Here is a 21,029-nt window from a genome sequence, read left to right on the forward strand (position 1 = left end):
ACATTGGTCGTTACGAAATGCTGCAATACTAATATTAGACGCCACTGCCTCCTACACAAGGGTCTTACGCACGCAAAGTTTTATAATTTTCGGAGATGGTCGAGCAACCACTTTCACCATCTTTGGAACACTTCGTATGGATTCACCCATGTAGTTGGTAATATCTTACAATCTGATTGAAAAGTCATTGAAAAAATCACTTTAATGTTGGATTATCAACATTGTTACCCTAGTAGTATCCACAACATATCAAAAAATGTCTTCCTGCCGATATATGAAGCGAAAAATAGCGTTTTCTCTATTAGCTCTCGCTCTCTCTGTATAGGGGTCATGGTGGCCCGGTGGTAGAGCATTCACTTCCGGTGCATGGTGTCCCTTGTTCGATCTCAGCTCGCGGCAAGTGAACTTTCTGGTATAGAAACACCATGTACGTGAGTTTTCTCTTGATTTCCCAGTTCCTCGCACTTTCTTTATTCAACCATTTGATTCATCTCTAATCATCGCCATTCCATATTCTTTAGACTCACCGGCACAAACTTGGGACGTGAAACTTAAAGATTTCATTTATTTGGAAAGTAACTGCTCGGAATTAACTGTGTTACATCATATTGCATTTCATTATATATATATATATATATTTATTTATTTTTCAGTTTACTGTGGGTATACGTTGATAGTTGTGTATAGCTTCTATAAAGAGCTCAAGTCACAGAACACATCAAATCAAGTTCAAGCACCAGCGCAAGAAAACGCTTTTCAGATACAATATTTTATACCGGTAACAGAAAATACTCCGGTAGCCTATCAAGCACCAGCGCAAGAAAACGCTTTTCAGATACAATATTTTATACCGGTAACAGAAAATACTCCGGTAGCCTATCAAGATGACGTCCAATGAATGTTGAAGCTTTTATCAGAATTTAACATAAAATGTGCTCACATATTGATAAGAAATAAATCTTCGAGTTTCATGTAGTTGCAATAATCAGTCAAATTGCGTAGTCCTGTAATGGAAAGAAAACCAAATTATGAGTTAGGAAATTTTATTATTACATATTTGACTAAATGTTAAATGTTGTATTTTGTTGTAAAACAGTTTTACGATTTTTTACTTTTATTATTATGCAATCATGTTTTACCTAATAGGATTAGATTATACTTTGCGTCGAAATAGGAATTTTATGAAAATTAAGAACCATAACACCTATGAAAAATTGTTAGCAGTAATATAAATAATGCAATAAATTATTTCCTCAAATTCTATACTTTCATTATTTACTTATATAAAATATTTTCGGAAACTTTTTTTTCTAATAATCTGAGACGCAGCAATCACTTTCAATGTTACCAGGTTAAATGACAAATATTTGTACATATTAAGTAAAATATTTGTAATACTCCGTGATTTCATTGGAATGTATTGAGAATTATTATTAACAAGTTTTATACTTACTTCAGCTTTTTACTAGATCTTCATACAGTAAGCTAATTTAACAGATAGTGTGCCAACGAAGCGAGTAAACGAATTTATTTTTGCATCATCATGAGAGATTGATGTTTTAATATGTCTGACAAGTAAATAAATCTGACAAGTAAATCTGACACAAACCCATTACAGACATAGCATATCAGAAAGAGCATGATGAGATAAGGAGATAAAGTCGTTATGCACTACTTGCGTAACCATATGGTCATAGAATTTACCGTTCTACATATTATACTGTAGGTTCTAATATTTCAGTGTCATTATTCTGTACCTGTACCTGGCTCTCAAGGACATATGCCTTAACATCGTAACGCGCTCTAAGCGTCTGAGTCCTCCAGTGGCAGCAATTGAAAGTTCGCATCATGCTCCCTTCCCTAGAAATGTTAGCGCTTAAAATATAACTCATACTATTCTAATCTTTCTACTTTTGTAGCAACATTTTACCCTGTCAATATTTATACTAAATACATAAAATTTTAACTCTGTTTTGTCTGTTTAATTGCTTCTTTTATATTCAACGTAACCTATTGGTCACGCTAGGTCTTTACGAGTACATTTGTTCATTCAACAGGTATCATCACACTTATGTTTCTAAAGTTTCAGACTTTCTCAAAGGTCTCGCAGTACACAAATAAACGTTTTAGAAATAAACATTTGTTAAGTTTCATTGACAATCACCCAGGATCAGTGAAATAATTACCCTTTAGAAGATGTTTCAATTTTTTGTTTACTATTAATTTAGAAACATTAGACATGATGGAATTGCTACTTTATTAGAAAATCGCATCCCAAAGGATTGTCCTGTAAATAATGTGAAATAAGTAAAAAGAAAAAAGCTTCGAAGAAGTTTCAATATTTAAATAAGGAAAACGAAATTTTAGTAGTCAAATCGATGATTGCATAAAGTGTTCGTGGAGTATTCGATACTGTTGAAATTACCAACTAATAGCGTCAGCAACATATACAGATGAACAGGCAAGTAGGCAGGATTTCGTAATAGGCGGGTCCGTGAGAAAATACTGTGGTTACACACCAGGGGCTCAATCAGTCTATTTTACTGGTAACATAAAGCACATTGGTTTGTTTGTATTTTAATGACAAATCAATATCGAGTAAAAGAATATTAAAAAAGTATTGAAAAAGATATAGTCTTCCGAGATCATTCCAACTGTTCTTCTTGTCTTCTTTCTCTTATCTTCGTTTAATGCCGTCAAGAATAGCAACGAGATCTCTTTCGGCAGTAAATACATCCTATAAAATGAATTAGTGTTGCTGCGAAATTGAAAATTTCTTTAACAAGTATAACTGGAATCTACAGTGCGTCCCACTAGCTTTCGAACTCGAAAAAAACGTTATAATTTCCGAACAAATATACACAAGAAAATGGAATTCACAATACACTTGTTTCATGCTGAATACATGACCGTCACAGCAGGTGCTGAAAGTGTCCTCCCTGAACGTCAAGACATGTTTGTACACGGCGTTCCATATTGTGAAAAGTCCGATGTAGAGTCTCCGGTGTGATCTCATGAATCGCATTCTCAATGCTATTTCGCAACTATTGCAGTCATCGTGGGTTGTTTCTGTAGATACAGCCTTTACGAAAACCCCATAAGAAGAAATCAGGTGGTGTCAAATCCGGAAATCTTGGCGGCCACAATCCTTTGGAGATTATCCTGTCACCAAAAAAGGACTAAATTTCTGCCATGGCCACGTTGAAAGTATGACATGTTGCTCCGTCTTGTTGGAAATAACCGCGACGCAGTTCTTGATCGTCCAGCTGATTCACAAATTCACTGAAGATGTGTAAGTAAACTTGTGTGTTTACTGTATCTTCAAAGAGGAAGGGTCCATTGATACGCTGTCGGGAAATTGCACACCAAACTCCCACCTTCAAGGGATGAAGTGGAATCTCATGGTTCACATGCGGATTTTTGGCTGCCCACACCCGAGTATTCTGCGAGTTCACATAACCGGACAGATGGAACCAAGCTTCATCTGTGAACCAAGTATAGTCTAGGATTCCTTGATTGTCATACAACAAAGCTTGCAACCAACGACAATACATCACGCGTTTTTCCCAATCTGTAGTCTTCAACTCCTGGACGACTGTAACGCGATATGGAAACAGCATGGCTCTTTTGGCGGCTCTTTGCACAGTTGATTGATTGATTGATTGATTTTTGAGTTACACGTCCCGTTCAGCAGCGAGGCTATATGAGACGTGGACCTACTAGTTAACATGGAATCCGAACCACATGATCTTTGCACAGTTGACTTTGACATCCCTACCTCTTGTGATAATCGACGCACGCTCATCTTAGGGGACTGCAAAAGACGTTGCCGCACATTCTGTACTGTCTCCTCGGACATCCGTGGACGCGCGCCTCCATGTCCCGTAAGCAACGTTCCTGTTGTTTCGAATTTGTTCAGCAAATGATTTCGATGGCCCTTTACGGCATCCAAATTCACGGCAAAATTCACGCTGAACGGTCTGATACGATCCCGATATGCAATAGTTTTAAACAATGAACACGCGTTCCTGTACGGTGTACAGAACCATCCTCGCGATGCAGCGACTCGAGTCACACTAACGCACGCGCACCACGCCAAGCAGCACTTCCCCTGGCTCCACCTATCGTCTTTGTTTTAACGTATGCGCTTCTGTTCAATCCTTTCTCGTGTTTAGCATGAAACAAGGTACGTGTATTGTGAATTTCATTTTCTTATGTACATTTGTTCGGAAATTATAACATTTTTTTCGGGTTCGAAATCTAGTGGGACGCACTGTATGTTGCCAAGCTTATATTATTGGTGATTGTGTGCATTTATCTAAGTATCTGAGTGCAAGTTCTATCTGAGAGTCTATCTGATGGAACCGGTTTATCGATTGTCATTTGTAGTCCATACGATAAGCATTGAGATACGTGGAATTCGGAATGTTCCGTTACAATAATATCCATTTTCAGTCCCCCTCGTTTTCTCCCCACAAAGCTCCTCATAAAAAAGAGTAACCAAATGCTTGCTATAGCTTTATATTTTTAACGTTGATTCTTCTTCTTCTCCTTTCTTTTTGTTTCACCCTTCCTTAATTTTTTTCATTTCTGGCTTCAAAACGGGGGGTCCAGACCCCCGGACCCACCCCTTCGCTATGTGCCTGCAGATGAAGGTGAAACGACCAGAAATAGTTAGAATACAAAAGGAAAATGTAATAAATGTATGAGTGGAATCGATGAAACGTACACAAATATTTGCTGCTATATATTTGGTATCCTTGAAAAAAAAAGTAGTGGCAGCTAGTAGGTATAAACTATTCCATAAAGGATGGCCGCATTCATTATTCATGATTTGTGACATACATTTTGCTGGTCCAACTTCGGGTATGTTCGGAAAATAATAAAACAAAGCTGTTGGTGCGAAACTTCAAGGCAGCTTTAAGAATCGAGAACAAATATGCAGTTGTGTTTGTTCTCTTTAAGACATGTTGGTATAATATTAGAAGTAGAAGAAAGTAATATTGATTGAAATACTTAATGATATAATATTTCGAAACGATGTATTCGCATGCTCGTTTTGTCATTTTGATATCCATACGTAAAAGAACATTTATATTTGGAACAGAACATTACCATACGTAAAAGAAGAATGAAAGGGAAAACATCGAACATAGTTCTCGAATGCGTACTAAAAATAAAAGACGAAGGAGAACAAAGAAAAGAAACTACAATGCTCTTGGAAATACAATTATATTTAGTTACAAGGACCTTGCCTAGAGTCGTCGTGTTAGTCCAGCAGTTCGATTTGCATTGGAGTCAATTCTTTTTTATGTGAAATTCTATTTCTCGCAATGCATACAAAATTGTGTAAAATAATTACGTTAAAATGCATGAGTTTTATGTATATATTCATTCAATCATTTCAAAACATTAAGTAATTATTAAGTTTAAAGTACAACATCTCAGATATGATAAGTGTTCACAGAAATATCAACATGATATATGTGAATGTTAAATACAATTTAAGAAAATCTTGTGATAGCAACACATAAGTTATGTAGTGTATTTGTTTGTAGCTATTTGTTACATAAAGATTCCTTCTCAATATTCTCGTTACAACATATCATTTACGCTCTTTAATTATATTCCTATGCGTACAGAGAGGGCATAAACACAAAATATCCAAAGTCAAATCGTAGTTCAAGACAACAACTCAATAGCCCCAAAACGTTCAGCAGAAATTCCTGATCCTCAAATGTCACCTGAAAAGACTGAAATTTTCCTTATGAAGCGTACCAAAACGGAAAGACTTTACATAGGATTTCATTTCAATACTCTGTGTTTTTGTAATATGGAAGTGGCAATGCATTGCTCTCTCTCTCTCACACACACACTATATACTTATCTACCTAATTTATGTGTATTTATATATTTAAAATTGGGTGTATGTATGTGTGGATGTGGGAATGTGTGTGTATTCGTTTAGTTTAGCGTATGTATATAAATATATATTCCAGCGTAACTCCGGAATGTTTGGAAGAACTTTTATTAAAACGTGCTAGACAAATTGCTTTCAATCCATGAAAATATTGTAGTAACAAGATACCCAAAGGGATGGTAGTTGGGAGATGTGTCATTTAAAAATAATGTAACATGACTGATCCGACTGATCATAGTGTGTCATCCATAATTTTCCGGTGCGTTGATATGCTCCCAATGTCGTTTATGGCCAAATTCATCCCCATCTTGAGAGCATAGAAAACTGGAAGAGCTGAAAAAGAAAATGTCTAAATTACGGAACTATTTGTCGAATTCAGTTTTCGGGGTCAGGAAAGCTTCTCTAATAACTTGGGGGAGTAGTTTGTACCCACGTCAATATGTACGTTCTTTGCAAAAGAATTTGTAGATGTATGTTTCGTCGTTTAAATGAAATAACACATGTTAGAATTGTACGAAAAAGATCAGACTCCAAAGTTGCTCGTCCGTGATTTTGCTCAAATTTTGCACATAGATAGTACCCCACAAAAAGCAATAAATTACGGTACCAGTTAATAGAACTCGAGATATAGGGGTTTGTCTGATTAGCCAAATAAAGTCATTAAACAATTATCCCTCTACAAGCCAGAATTTTCCTTGCTTCCGTGGTGAGATCGGAAGAACACGCGCTTAGTAATAATGAAGTTTATGGTTTGCGTCCACCCTGCGGTACTTTTGGTTTAATGCTTTTTAGGCTCACTTCAATATAAAAGTCTGTGTAACAAACGTCGAAACCGGAAAACACGTATTTGATCATTACAAAAGTATCTCGTATCGAGGCAAAAGCATTTGCCACTGGGTCCCTCGGAACGTCCAAGGCGGATTCCAGCTCAAAAATTGCAAATGGTAAGGGGAATCAAGTAGTATATCATTTTAAAGTATTACTAAAAGGAAGAAGATGGAAAGAACCTCGAGTTTTTACGCTAAACTTGTGCATAATTGTGAGTATTCAAGATGGTTGTAAATCCTTGATTGAAAACTTCGCGGCCACCCCTAGAAATCTGAAACTGTGAAACCGAGATCACAAGCACTAAACACTTGTATTATCATTGTAAAAGTACAGTGTACCAAGGTAAAAAGAGTATTCCTTTGTAGGCTTATACATCACTATTGTTGAAGTCTACGCTGCACGGTTATGTCTTTGAGGGTAAAGGACAGGGTGGTTATCTATTCTGAAATTAATGGTACAATATAGAATTGGTGGAATGCTGCGGTGTGATGAGTTTTTTTTTTTTTCAGTAGAAGCGACAGTTTGGTATAAACTTTTACAATATCTAGTTTCTTTTTGTTTGTTTTGTTTTTACCTTTCTCAAGCACTAGGCTACGTAAGGACCAGCCCCAGTATGATTGATGCCCCAGCACTGCTTCCATTTCTATATTTTACCATTAATTACATAATTCTTAATCACCATGCCCTTTACCCTAAATGACACAACAGAGGAACGTAGATTTTAAAATTAATGATATAATAAGCCTTCAGTAAGACACTTCTTTTTACCTAGGTGCTTTGTTATTTTGCAATGTTAATACAATTGTCTATCTCTTCTGAAATCGGTTTGTCAGATTTATTAGATTTCTAGGAGTGGTCACGTAGTTTTCAATGTAGAAGTTATTACAATCTCGAAAGCTCGCTATATCGCAGAAGATTAGCACAGCCACTCGAAACTCTTGGCATATTTTTTCTTTTAGCAATGCTTTAAATTATATACTACTTGAGTCCTCTTGCCATCTCAAATGTTGACTTCTACCCCGAGTGGGACCCTCCGAGAGAGCTAGGGGAAATGTTTTCACTTCGATACTGCTTCATTTTGAAATGATCAAATAAATGTTTTCCAGTTTTCACGTCTATTTCACCGTTTCGGAATTTTAGGGGTGCAACGGACTCTTTATTCTCTTATTGTTCAGATGCAACCACCACCCACGCCGTAAGCGTCGGTGGACAACCGATAGACAACTAGCAACACCTTTGAAAAAAATGGTGGCTTCGGAAAGACGATACGCGGTGGCCCCACTTCCGTTTTGAAAATTATACCACCAGCGGCAGAGATGAAACAGCAGCGGAACACAAAATTACTCCCTCAAAATATGTTAAGTTCAAAAGTTCGTTTTAATCTTTTGTTGCAATTTTTATTTATGTTTTGTATCGGTAATAGTTTCAGTATTTGTGTATTGTTTTATTCTTTTTTCATTTTGAAAATATATCCAAATAAATGCCACAATACTTCCGCTAATTTTTAATGTAAATATTTACAATTGACAAAGAACAAACATTTAACGTTCCGACAGCTGCAAAAGGCAAAAGTGTGAAAAGAAAGCTGACGTTTGGGTGTTGTAACCCATTCTCATGAATACAAAAAGGACTATAACTACGTGCCTGGGACTCCTCGGCCATGATGACTACACTTAGTAGAATTTAATTTATACAGGTTCTGTTCCGCCCTCACTGTAGCAAGTTTATGTGGATTTGTCGTCTCTTATTCCAGAGAAATTGAAAATATGTAAATAATTTTGAAGCTACGTGATTACTAGCAAGAACCCGATTAAACAGTGTAAGTTCTTTATCAGACATTATAATGATAAGTTATTTTAGTATTATATTCGCCTTTTTCTGTCTGTCTGTCTTTCTTGATGTTTCTATTATGTCTGCTTCCTTTTCTTCTCTCCCTTATTCACATTTATCTTTTACTGATTGCTTCTCTCTTATTCACGGTCTGTTTTTGTGCTTTTGTTACAGAGCAAACACCGGGCAACTTTCCAAAACATATTGACTAGATAAAAGCGCCCTGCTCTTTCTTGACCCGAATAACTGAGTAATTCAATTGAACCGATCTGGAAATTTAACTGGAAATTTCGGCGTCGTTTTTCGCATGATTTTGAGATAACATGTGTGATGCCCGCCAACGAAGGACTATTCTAAAGTAATTAAATGTTTAATAATTCTACTTTGCCTTCACGTTACCAGACGTAAATTTCGTCACCAGGTCAGACCTCATTCGAAGCCTTGACTCGGGGATCAAATGCCAAAGATTGACTCAATTTACACAATGACCTTTTCAGCTCTTCTGGGAATCACTAGCATAATTCGTTAACCCACACCAGCATGTGGGTTGATTCTTGTTTAGCGATAGAGTCGACATATGACTCACAGTGAATAAATTGTAATGACTTGTAGAAATCCACATGATTAAGGGGGAACTTGATTTTAGTAAGTAACGAATATACGACTAAGTAATACGTAATTTTAGTACAAATGCGACGAAATGTAACATCGATTATGTGTTACATTTTCACTGTATGGATTGTGTTGTAAATAAACACATTTGTATGCATGTCCTTTTTGTCGTGTCGAATTATGCAATGAATACATTTTGGCTGTTTTATGAACAAATCCAATTTAGGGTTAGTATTGTCACGTTAAGGTGAGGTCATTCTATGTATTTTATTTTAACTTAATCCAGTCTGAATCACAAAAACAATTGTCATTAGCAAATGGAAAAGTCAAAGCATATCTAAAATTACTAGTATACTTTGTGCAATACGACAAGTTGAAGGCGACCGTAATTGTAACGGTTGGAAGTTTGTTTTGTAACTATCACAAATGATCACTTGCAGGAGATTCGAACCTACAACCATAAGGAAAGTTCAACAGAATCAGTATAATGCAATGTTTTATTTTTATTTTGTTTTTATTGTAATTATTTTTATATTTGTTTTTTTATTTTTATTGTATTTTTATTTGTTACTTTTATTATTTCATTCCACTAAAGAGTGCATTGAGATAAGACTAGTAGCAATGTATACACGACTCCAAAAGTGCATTACCACCTGCAATTCTCCTTTCCCTGCAATAGTATGCAACCCAAAAAGCTCGGCGATGGGGTTGGTTGCAAATTCGAAAGGCGTTGGGTCAAACCTGAATTTTGTAACAAATATATCAGTGTGGCATCCTGCAATTAAGAGAATAAAACAAATTTTTAAGAATGACAATTTTATTATTGTGACGGAGTTGGATGACATCAAAAGTTACAAAATGATTTTACTTAAGCAGTACAAACAAGATGAATGGCAAAAAACATATATCAAGAAAAAGCATTTCTCTCCTACGATCCCGAAAAAAGAGTATCATAAAAAGAAAAAAAGTTACACAATGTAAAGGTATAATATAAAAGCCAATCCCAAAATTTTCGAAGTTGACACTCAACATTCAAGGACAACTAAAAAGAAGTGAATGAAATTATGCACAGATATTGCTGACGTAAAATGAGAGAATATGGGTTGCGTATTTTAATGCAAAAAATGGCTGGGTGGGGCACGGACCGTCCAGACATTTGATCACGAAATATCAAAAGTGCTAGTAAAGGTATGTCTGATGTGTGAAAAGGATACGAATAATTGCAAGGAAACTTTACGTATGGACAAAACGCAAAAATAAACGAATAGTTTTTTTTGTTTTCTCGGGAAAAAAAGGTTTTGGGGGGGGGGAAAGGCCCAACCCAAAATTATGAAAGTTGACGCCAGAAAAACAAGAAGAAGTGAACCGAAGTGAATGAAATGGTGCACAGATATTGTAGACGTAAACTGAAAGAACACAGGTTTCATATTTTCCTGAAAAAAAAGGTTGGGTGCGGCACGAACCATTCTAAACTTTTCATCAAGAAATATCAAAAGTGCTAGTAACAGTATGCCAGATGTGTGTAAAGGACATGAAGAATTGCAAACGAAAGTTTGTGTACGGGCAATACGCAAAAAAATAACGAATTTTTTTCATTTTCTGCGGAAAATCGGTTTAGGGACAAATGCTCCCAACCAAAATTTTGAAAATTGACGCCCGAAACGCAAAAAGAACAGTAGTGAATGAAATTGTGCACAAATATTGTAGACATAAAATGAGGGAATATGAGTTTCGTATTTTGCTGGAAAAAAGGGTTGAGTGGGGCTCATCCCCCTCCAAAGCTTTGATCACAAAATATCAAATGTGCTAGTAACAGTATGTCAGATGTGTGTAAAGCACATGAAAAATTCCAACATAACTCTGTGTATGGGCAATACGCAAAAAATAAACGAATACAGGTTTTTATGTTTTGCGTAAAAACGGTTTTAGGTTTCAAAAGCCCCCACGCAAAAATTTTGAAAGTTGACGCCCGGAAGGCAAGAAAAACTGAACCGAAGTGAATGAAGTTGTGCACAGATATTATAGACATAAAAGGAGGGAATACGGTTTCGTATTTTGCTGGAAAAAAGGGTTGGTGTTACCCGGACCCCAGCAAACCTTTGATCACGAAATATCATACGTGCTAGTAACAGCATGCCAGATGTGTGTAAAGGACATAAAGAACTGCAACGAAACATTGTGTATGGACAATAAGCAAAAAATAAACGAATACTGATTTCTATTTTCTGCGGAAAAAGGGTTTTAGGGGACAAATGCCCTCACCCAGAATTTTGAAAGTTGACGCCCGAAAGGCAATAAGTGAATGGAAGTGGATGAAATTGTCCACAGATACTGCAGACGTAAAATGAGGATACGAGTTTGGTATTTTCTTGGAGAAAATGGTTGGGTGGGGCACTGACCCTCCACACCTTTGATCACAGAATATCAAAAGTGCCAGTAACAGTATGTAAGATATTTGTAAAGGAAGTGTAGAATTGCAACATAACTTTGCGTATGAAAAATTGCCAAAAATTAAACGAATGTTTTTTATTTTCGAGGGAAAACGCTTTTAGGGGGCCAGAGCCCCCGTCAAAAATTTTTGAATTTGACCCCGAAAGGCAAAAGGAAATAAACTGAAATGAATGAAATGTGCACAAATATTGTATAGGTAAGATAAGAGAATACGTATTTCGTATTTTCCTGAAAGAAAAAAAAACTGTTGAGTGGACCGAGGCGTGAAGTGGCGTGAGGAGTACACCGAATTGAATTAAATTTTATGTAGAAATTGGATATGTAAAGTATGGCCTTTCGTGTTTCATAGGTGTTGTGTGTCCATCTGATTTCTTCAAATTTGGCAGATCAACTACATGCACAATCAGTATAGCGTATTTTATAGTATTTTAGGAAGCACTGTTAACAATTAAAGTGTTTCTGCGTATAAACAAAACCACGTGTCTATTTATTTCCAGTTTGGTCTTCATCTGCCAAATTTGAAAAAAAAACGGATAGGGACACTTGAGAAGCACGAAGCATAATATCTACACACCATTTCATTTGCTTCGGTCCACTTCTTCCTTCGCTATTACGGTATTATTTACTTTTTTTCGGATGGGGCCTGCGCCCCAATTCTGTTTTTCCGCAAAAATTAAAATACGTTTCATTTATTGTTTTGCAAATTCTCCCAATACGAAGTTTCGTTGCGATTATCCATTTTCTTTTGGGACCTGTGACGTACGCGTATTTTATTCTTGTCACCAAAATTGAGGGATATGTGACCGCGCGGTACTCCAAGGAAAAGATGGCTGTGTAAGAATTTGTGATTATTTTCTAAGAATTTTTATTTTGACTAGGAATTTAACATAGGTATAGGGAGTAAAGACACAGATTTGAAGCATCAGTACACTATCATCTCTGAAAAGATTCGTATTCTTAGCTTTTCAATTTATTATTTTATATGTTAAGTTAAATACGACAACATGTATCACTGATATCGTAGATCGTATTATTTTTTTAAATCAAGTCTATACCGTGTTGTCAAAACATTTATCTCCAGATATGATATGGATAGAAGAGAAACATATACATCTGTAATATATGTATAAGCGATTTATGAACTAAGTGTAGGAATAACGTAGTTGAAGGACACGTAGGAAAGCGAAAAGAAGATATAGACGTCTGTACATTCAGAAACGTCCTAGATAGGTGAAAACATAGTTAAAAATTGGAAAAGGTATCACGTAATTTATCTTTCTTTTCTTATATTCTAGTATACTTTTTTACATCCAAACATCTCTATCCAGAATTACGAGATAAAATTGAATAGAGAACCGCTTCCATCTGAAGGATTAAATCAGAAAAAATCTTGTTACTCGGACTAGTTTCAAACTCACAACCGCTGAATCTCTGAGTCAGCGCTCTACCGATTGAGCTAACAACTGCTGTTGCAAGAGACTCAATTCTACAACTACCAGTTGATGAATAGTGTGTATTAACGAAATTGGCCGAGATAATTGCTTCATATTGCTATAATAATAATAATAATAATAATAATAATAATAATAATAATAATAATAATAAGAGCATTTTAAAAGTCGCATTTGTTAAAAGTTTGTCTAGGGGAGTAAGTCCTAATATGAGATTTTAACAAATATAAATGTAATCGTGGTTTATCCGTGGGTGCTGCTCGAACTCCGCAACTCACTACCATAGCCCCATAGGGATTGTACGCGTTGGTACAGTAGCCTTCCATTCTCCAACCATGAAGTAAGTTTCGGTTTGTATCTATGCGTGTCCTAATGGGTAGGAGAGGATTCTAAGAGAGAAAAGTAGTTTATAAATCATAGAAAAGTAGAATAGCTTACGAGGTGAGGTGATATAGAGTTTAGCGTCCCTTTCAGCTGCGAGTCTATATAAGACATGGTTCTACAACTTAACGTGGAACAAGAACTACACGACTCCCACGGTAGTGCTGTCAAACGGGTCGGGTCGGATCAGTAGGGTCAGCTCGGGTGGGGTTGTCGGGTCAGGCCAATTAGATCGGATTGTCGGGTCGGGTCAATCGGGTGAACTCGGGTCGGGTTGTCGGGTCGTGTTAGTCAGACTGTCGAGTCGGGTCAGTCGTGTCAACTGGGTTAGGGTTGTCTGGTCGGGTGACTCGGGTCAGCTCGGGTCGGGTCTCGCATTCTTCACTTATTTTGAAATATTATAATTTGCTTTGTTGTAGAACTCAATTCGAAGTTGGTGAATGAATGATAATTGTGATTAATTGTAGCTGAAATAGTAATAAAATTTCAATTTAAGCCTAAATTAACTAATTGGCACGGTCATTGTAATTAATATTACGACTGACGTTTTTCTTTTCTGCGTTTTTATGTGAAGTTAAATGTCACATTAAGGGAAAATGAAATGAAATATCTAGTTAACATCCCACTTATGCACCAACGCTAAGAGAGACAGTGAGAAATAATTGAAATGGTTGAATGAAGAAAATGGAAGGAAATGGGAGAACACCTAGAAAACACATGCACATAGTGTTTATCCACCAGAAAACTTACTTGGTATAAGCTGGAATAAATACCCATGGACGTTCGGGTCAAACATCAACACTATTATTATTATTATTATTATTATTATTATTATTATTATTATTATTATTAAAGTGACCAGGGAATTTTGTCTCTTTCTCACCCACCACCTTCTAACATTGATATATAACCTAGGACGTACTTGGAATATCAAAAATAGTCTCCGTCAGTATCGACAACCTTCTACCAACGTTCTAGAAGGCTATGGATTCCATGGCGATACGGAACTTGGTAGGACGTGAAGCGAAGAAGGTATCAAATGCATTTTGCACCTTTACTAGCAATTTGAACTGGCGATTGTGATTGGGGTCTAAGGTAATTGTCCAAGGAGTGGAACAGGTGACAATCGGACGGTGCAATGTCCGTGGAGTTTGGCGAATCCAATAGTGTTTCTCATCCAAGGCGTAGAATGGTGTCCTGGATCATCAAAGCCACGTGGTGCTTAGCGTTGTCCTCTAACAGGACGACCCCTTTGCAATTCAGAAGTGCTGGATCCAGAGTTTGGAGTTTTTTTGAATACGGCTCAACTGCTGACAGTACACAGTTGGATTGATGCTCTGACAAGCTGGTAGCAGCTCCTGATGGACGATACCGCGAGCAGTCCAGAAAATGCACAGGAGAACCTTATTCTGGTGTAGTGCTGGTTTGGCCTGTTTTTATGCCGGTTCATGGAATGCTAACCAACGATGACGGCGCCGTGGAGCTTAATACAGGACCCACTACTCATCATATGTCAACACCCTGGCCAGAAATGCCTACTTCTTCAGACGAGACACTAAAGAAACATAGGTGTCTACTCGCGTTGCTCTCTGGCCCCAAGTCAAATCATCTAGGACCCATCAACCCAACTTGCAGTGCTTCCCAAGTTGATGGTGGTTTTGCCGAATGGTTTCTCCACTCACACTGAATTGTAATACCAGTTCTTCATATGTCTTTCTTCCCCTCAATTGCTGCCTGAAGATCTTTATTTTGAACATGTGTTTGTCTTCGGGCACATGGTACGTCTTCGAGTGTTTCGTCACCATACTTTAAAATGTTGAACCACCGCTGCTGTCCGCGTATTCACGACACCCTCACCAAAGACCTGGCATATTTTTCACCTCGCGGAGAAGCGCTTATCCCAGTTTGAACTCGCACAGCAAACAAGTCCTTTTGACGCTCTGTGAAGGTCCCATGTTTACTGTGTCCTTACGCACGTTCACGGTGTAACTGAACAGCCACACCTGGTACTATGTTGGATATACCCACTAGTGTTGCTCAAGAGACCAGGTTAGGAGCATTCTCGTCTCGAAAATGAGTCGTGAAGGTAGTCTTGTCTCGAAAAGTACGTATGTTCCTATTGAAAGAGCTCTGTCTCGTTTCGTACCCCATCACGAAAATCCTTTCATCTCGTCTCGTTCAACAACTAACCTTCGCTTTATCTCCATTCGCATTCGCTTGTGAAGGCCAATTCGACACAGACCTCCACAAAATAAACAACTTTCTTGGTCATCTTATTATTATTATTATTTTATTATTATTATTATTACTGCGGTAGTGATTTGACTTTCTCGGCACTAAAATACTCGCTGATCTTCTAGATAAATCAATCAAGAAAAATTAAAAGGTAATTCCCTACAGAATATATTTCAGTGCAATTAGTTCCTTATGATTCTATCAGACACGAACGCTGTTTTAAAACAGAAAAACCGGAATGTTAACGCGATGTAATTTTTGTTTATACTTTATTACAGAGCAAAAATTATTTAAAGAAGTGCTAAATACATTGCTTACTAGAAAATTATTTTGTCTTCAGCACTTCATATTTTATTTTGACTTTCGAAGTTGATTGCCCTGATTTTAACCTTGGAAATTTGGTTGTGAAGGAAAATAAAGAAGGATCACATGTTTCTATCTTGCTAAGGGATTGCATTCTGAGAGATTAATAAAGGGGGTGATATCAGAAGATCGAAAGTGTTCAAGAAGGTTGCAATAGATAGATTGTAATAAGGAGGGTTGTACATTATGTTGGGTTGCGAGGACGATATTAGCGGGAAATCGTAAAAATGGAAGCTTCTTAGCTAGTTCACGGAAACTGGCCTGTCATTAATAACAGAACACTGAGGAGGAGGAGGAGGAGGAGGAGGAGAATTATACAACAAATAAGAAAGCCGAAACAATGGTTTATGCATACGAATTGACCAGGATTTTTTCTGGTGGCAGCTTTGTAAGGTTCTAGTTCTCTCAAACTAGTTAGATTGTCAGGTCAGGTCACTCGGGTCAGCTCGGGTTGGTTGTCGGGTCAGATAATCTCCGATCGGATTGTCGGGTCGGATTATTCGGATTTGGTTCTCGGATCGGGTCGGATCATGGGTTGGGTGGGGACAGTCAATTCGGGTCACGAGTCGGGCCGGGTCGATCTTCAACCCGACCCGACCCGACCTGTTGAGAGCACTACCCGCCAGGAATCGAAAGCCGGCTGTCGTGGGGAACCCAGGGACATGTACAAATAATCGAAAATGAACTATATTAATGTCAAATCCATAGCTTTTGAGATCAGTGGCATGAATTATGATACTCCCGATAGCGTTCACATCAAAGTTTAGCATTTTCGGCATAGAGGTTTAATGGGAGGGGTGAAAATTAAAGTTCTTAGTTGAAAGATATGAGTGTCTATTTAATAGTTTTCGGGATCGCTGAAGTGAATAATGACATTCTGATACCAGTAATACAAAGGCTTTATTCTTCGTTAGCTGCAAGTTTATTCATTTGCTTCAGCTGGAAATGGATCCGTACCATTTCATTCCGATTCAAATACTTATTCCACTGGGAAAAACTAACCTCAAGTATATCTTTGAAATATAAACCCATTCTCCCCGTGGGACACCAGGTATTTCAATTTGTAAACACTTAATTGAAGAAAGAATGAGCATGTTTAATGGAAATAGACATATGTATTTTTGAATGTTGTATGTGAATTGCTAATTCATGCTCTATCTAGTAGAAAATGGTGTACACACGATATATTCTGAAGTAATAGGGAGAACTATGGGAGTAAATATTTTATTTAACAACTGTAAAATTTAGTGTGGAATAATTTCACACAATTTATTTCGAGACTATCGAGGCGAGACTGAGACCGCTATTTGTCGTTCGAAAGGAGACTAATACTGTAAGTAGTCTCGTATTGTCTCGTTTTGATACCAGTCTTACTTCTGGGTTTGTTCTTTAGTGGCTGGTTGCGTGGTGCACCTACGTCGTATATTTAAATGTTTAAGAACTTACCCCACCTCCACTTGACAGATCGTTCTAACTAAAACTACCAGGCCATTTATGTAATTTTGCGTTTAAGTATAGGTCCATCCTTATGCCAATTATTTTCTTGTAACAGAGAATGAAAAATGTAACAGTTATAATGTTTATCGCACTTAATCGTGTACAGATAAAAGGCACTAGAGTGTCGGACTCCGTGGCGTAAATAGTTACTGCCTTGGTAAATACATCACCAAACCCGTTTCCGTCCTACTGGCGAAATGACGTCACCTTCGACACACGCTTGGTACAGGACCACAGGATTAACGATGTTGTCTGCTTGCTCGGTTGCTGTTGTGTATTCTCCTTGGAAACTGATGTGAAATTACTGTTTTCTCTTTACTTTTAGCTGTCTTTGCTATTTCTAATTTAGATGTCTATTATATTAGTGAAATTTTATTCCCTCATGGAATATATGTTTTATTTCTTTTTAAATGCAATCAAAAAGGTCTATTTGGACAAGTTTCCCCACACTCTAGACGTATTGCCCCTGGTGCGTTTTTCCTTTTTTCCTTAGATGGTATTCACATTAGGCCTAATCCAGTTGCGTTTGTCAATAAGTATTTCTTTCCTGAATCTTGAATTCTCTCACTTCACCAATTTCTTCATTCTCTTTTAAAATGTTCTTTTGGAGGAAGAACTTTTCAGTTGCTTGTTTAGTTCATTTATTCTTATGTATGTTCTAAATCGGATAAAGTATTAAAACCTCCGGTTCATACTTGCTAACAAATTAATTTTTATGATACCTGTTAATTTTCTAATGATGTTCCTTCCTTTGCGAATAAATTCTCCATTACATTCAAGAAAATATTCGTTAGCTATTTTAATTGTGTGTAGAGTTTCCTTGACAGAGCTGTGTATATTTGACTTTAAATTAGGAAGCTTGCTTCTCAGCTATAAATTCAAGATTTTGTTCGTCAAGATCATGCGTATAAATGAATACATTTGATCTTCATTTCCATTTTCATCTTCTGGTAAAATATGCGTCAACAGCTGTACTGTTTAGTGATGTCAACCGGCTTGGCTCGGTTCGGTTCAACTGAGCCATCGGATCGAGCCGGCTCTGTTGCGATGAGCCATCGGCTTGGTTCCGCTCGGCTCAGATGAACTATCATCTCGGTTCGGCTGAACTGAGGTGGGCCATCGGCTCAGTTCGCCTCAGCTCAGGTGACCAATCGGATCGGCTCTGTTTGGCCCAACTGAGCCGAGGGTCAAGCCGGCTCGGTTGAATGAGCTGTTGGCTCGGCTCGGAGGTGACAGCCGTGAGCCGAGCCACTCGAGCCGTTGACAACACTATTTCCAGGAAACTACGATCTCAACCTTCAAACTCCGATTGTTCCTTCACCTTCACTCGGTTCAATTTCAACCTCCGAATTGCAACTACCATTTAACCTCCAAACTCCAACAATCAAGTAATCTCCGTCAACCTCAACCTCCGAACTACAACTATAAATCGACCTCTACTTGCAGTCCGGAGGTTGAGGTCATATGAGTGTGAGTCCTACGTATGACTGATAGAGTGGTAACTTGGGTGAAAACTCCCTGGTTCGAAGACCAAGACCGAGTATTTATATGCAAGACCAAGGCCAAGATCAAGTGTACAAAAACAAGGCCAAGGCCAAGTCCGCAACACTCGGGCAAGAATGAGACCCACTTGCGAGAGCCTTGCAGTCTTCCAACTTAAATACCTTTATAAATAGACAAAGAATACAGAGGTTTTAAATTATCATTTTTTAAAAATTATGTTGTCTGTTTAATCTATGGGGTTAGATAGGGGGTTAGGTGAATCTAAATTCTTTTTAAACAAGAAAAAGTGATAATCGTAATCTTTTGAAATAACCCAACTGAGGAAAGAATGATGGGTTTTGTATTGCTTTCCCTGTGTATAATGATAGAGTTTATCGGCCCAAAAATTACTAACACGTGTAAGAAAGAAACAGAGTGGAAACTGGCTTTTGGTCCATAGGAAACAAACTTACATGTGGAGATCAAAGCATTTTACCAAAAGTCTAAAAGAGTGATACACTTACGTTGCAAATCAGCTGTTAAAGACGCTTGCTTCGGAGCGCGCTTTCTTGCTTGTTGTAAACATAACAAATAAACTATTATTATTATTATTATTATTATTATTATTATTATTATTATTATTATTATTATTATTATTATTATATATTTTTATTTTTATTATGGAAACCAGCACCAAGGCTGTGTATTCCTTTTGCCTCCACTGGGAATCAAACCTGAGGACTTCTGCCTCAAACATAGGTGTGTTATACATTCAACCATTGAGGGCTTACGTAACAAGTAAAAAATTGAAATAAAATATACGCATTTTGGACATGTCTTCAAATTCATCTGGTTATTTTGTCATAATCTTTGCAATTATAAAGTGCATACTTCATGCAGCTTATTAAGATACTTGTTTTGCAATGAAATAAATTTGTGATTAAAGTTGCTTACTACTTGCTACGAAGTGTTAAAACAAAAGTACAATTTTCGAAGTTGGATTACGTGAGAAAAAAATGTTTTATATTTGAGTTTGTAGTAACTGATTTGTTAATCAATCTCTTAAATCAGTGGGCACTAGTTTGACATTTATTGTAAATATCATTCATTAAATAATGAAATAGAAGTACAAACATGTAAAAGTTCGAGTACACCTAATACTATTATTGTTAAGGACGTGTAGCAGCATCTATGTAGTTTTCTCAAGACATCCTTTGTTTTTATCTAGAGACTTGTTTTTTTCTATTACTTCCATGTATTTATCAATAATGCAAAAAATATCTCTAAGCAAACTTGTATTTTTTTCTTTGTTGTTAATTACGACGATGTTGCGCCCAACCGGCTCGGCTCGACTCGGTTGACCTGAGTTATCGGCTCCAGCCGGCTCGATTCGGCTCGCTAAGATAAGTCATCTACTCGGTTCGGCTTGAATCAGGTGAGCCATCGGCTTGGTTCGGCTCGACTCAGGCGAGAAATCTGTTCGAGTCGGCTCCGTTGGGTGAACTGTTGGCTCGGCTCGGTTGTGACTAAGCCGTGATCCGAGCCGTTGACTAAACACTAGTACTGTTGTAAGTAATTCATCATGCAGTGGGAAGTTTCTCACGTATTTATTTCAATTAATGCAGATATTACTGTTTCCTGCTGCGTAAAATGTTCTTGAATGGCTTCAACATTTTCGCCGTAGAATACTTTTCCATTTTTTACGCTCTTATCTGTACTTAAATTCTAGAGAACCTGGATGATCATTGCTTGCACGCATTAATTTTCTCGGTATCAGGACATTTGCGGTACAACCAGAAAATAAGTTTTCTTGAAAGCTATGAAAGAAAACAAAAATATGAGCATTTCTAGAAGTTCCCTTTAGATATTATTGACAAGCGTTTGACGAATGAGAGGTAAGGATTTGTTTATATTTCCCAGTTTTGGCCAATCACAAACAAGCATTTGTTTAAATCTTTCGGATGTGTCTACCATGTATC

The 21,029-nt window shown here is 37.2% G+C and overlaps 1 protein-coding gene across 2 annotated transcripts in view; it reads left to right on the plus strand.

Annotated features, from left to right (window-relative positions):
• The window catches only part of LOC145681961 (uncharacterized), a 252,925-nt gene extending 251,707 nt beyond the window's left edge, over positions 1 to 1,218 (plus strand). For both annotated transcript variants that reach the window (XM_081753563.1, XM_081753564.1), the window contains one exon: positions 654 to 1,218. In XM_081753563.1, the coding sequence (XP_081609689.1) occupies positions 654 to 898 (245 nt within the window). In that variant the 3' untranslated portion in view covers positions 899 to 1,218. The remainder of the gene's footprint in view (positions 1 to 653) is intronic.
• The last annotated feature ends 19,811 nt before the right edge of the window (positions 1,219 to 21,029 follow it).

This window comes from Thermobia domestica, chromosome 3 (genome assembly GCF_964235325.1).
Source record: "Thermobia domestica chromosome 3, izTheDome1.hap1.1, whole genome shotgun sequence".
NCBI classification, from domain to species: Eukaryota; Metazoa; Arthropoda; class Insecta; order Zygentoma; family Lepismatidae; genus Thermobia; species Thermobia domestica.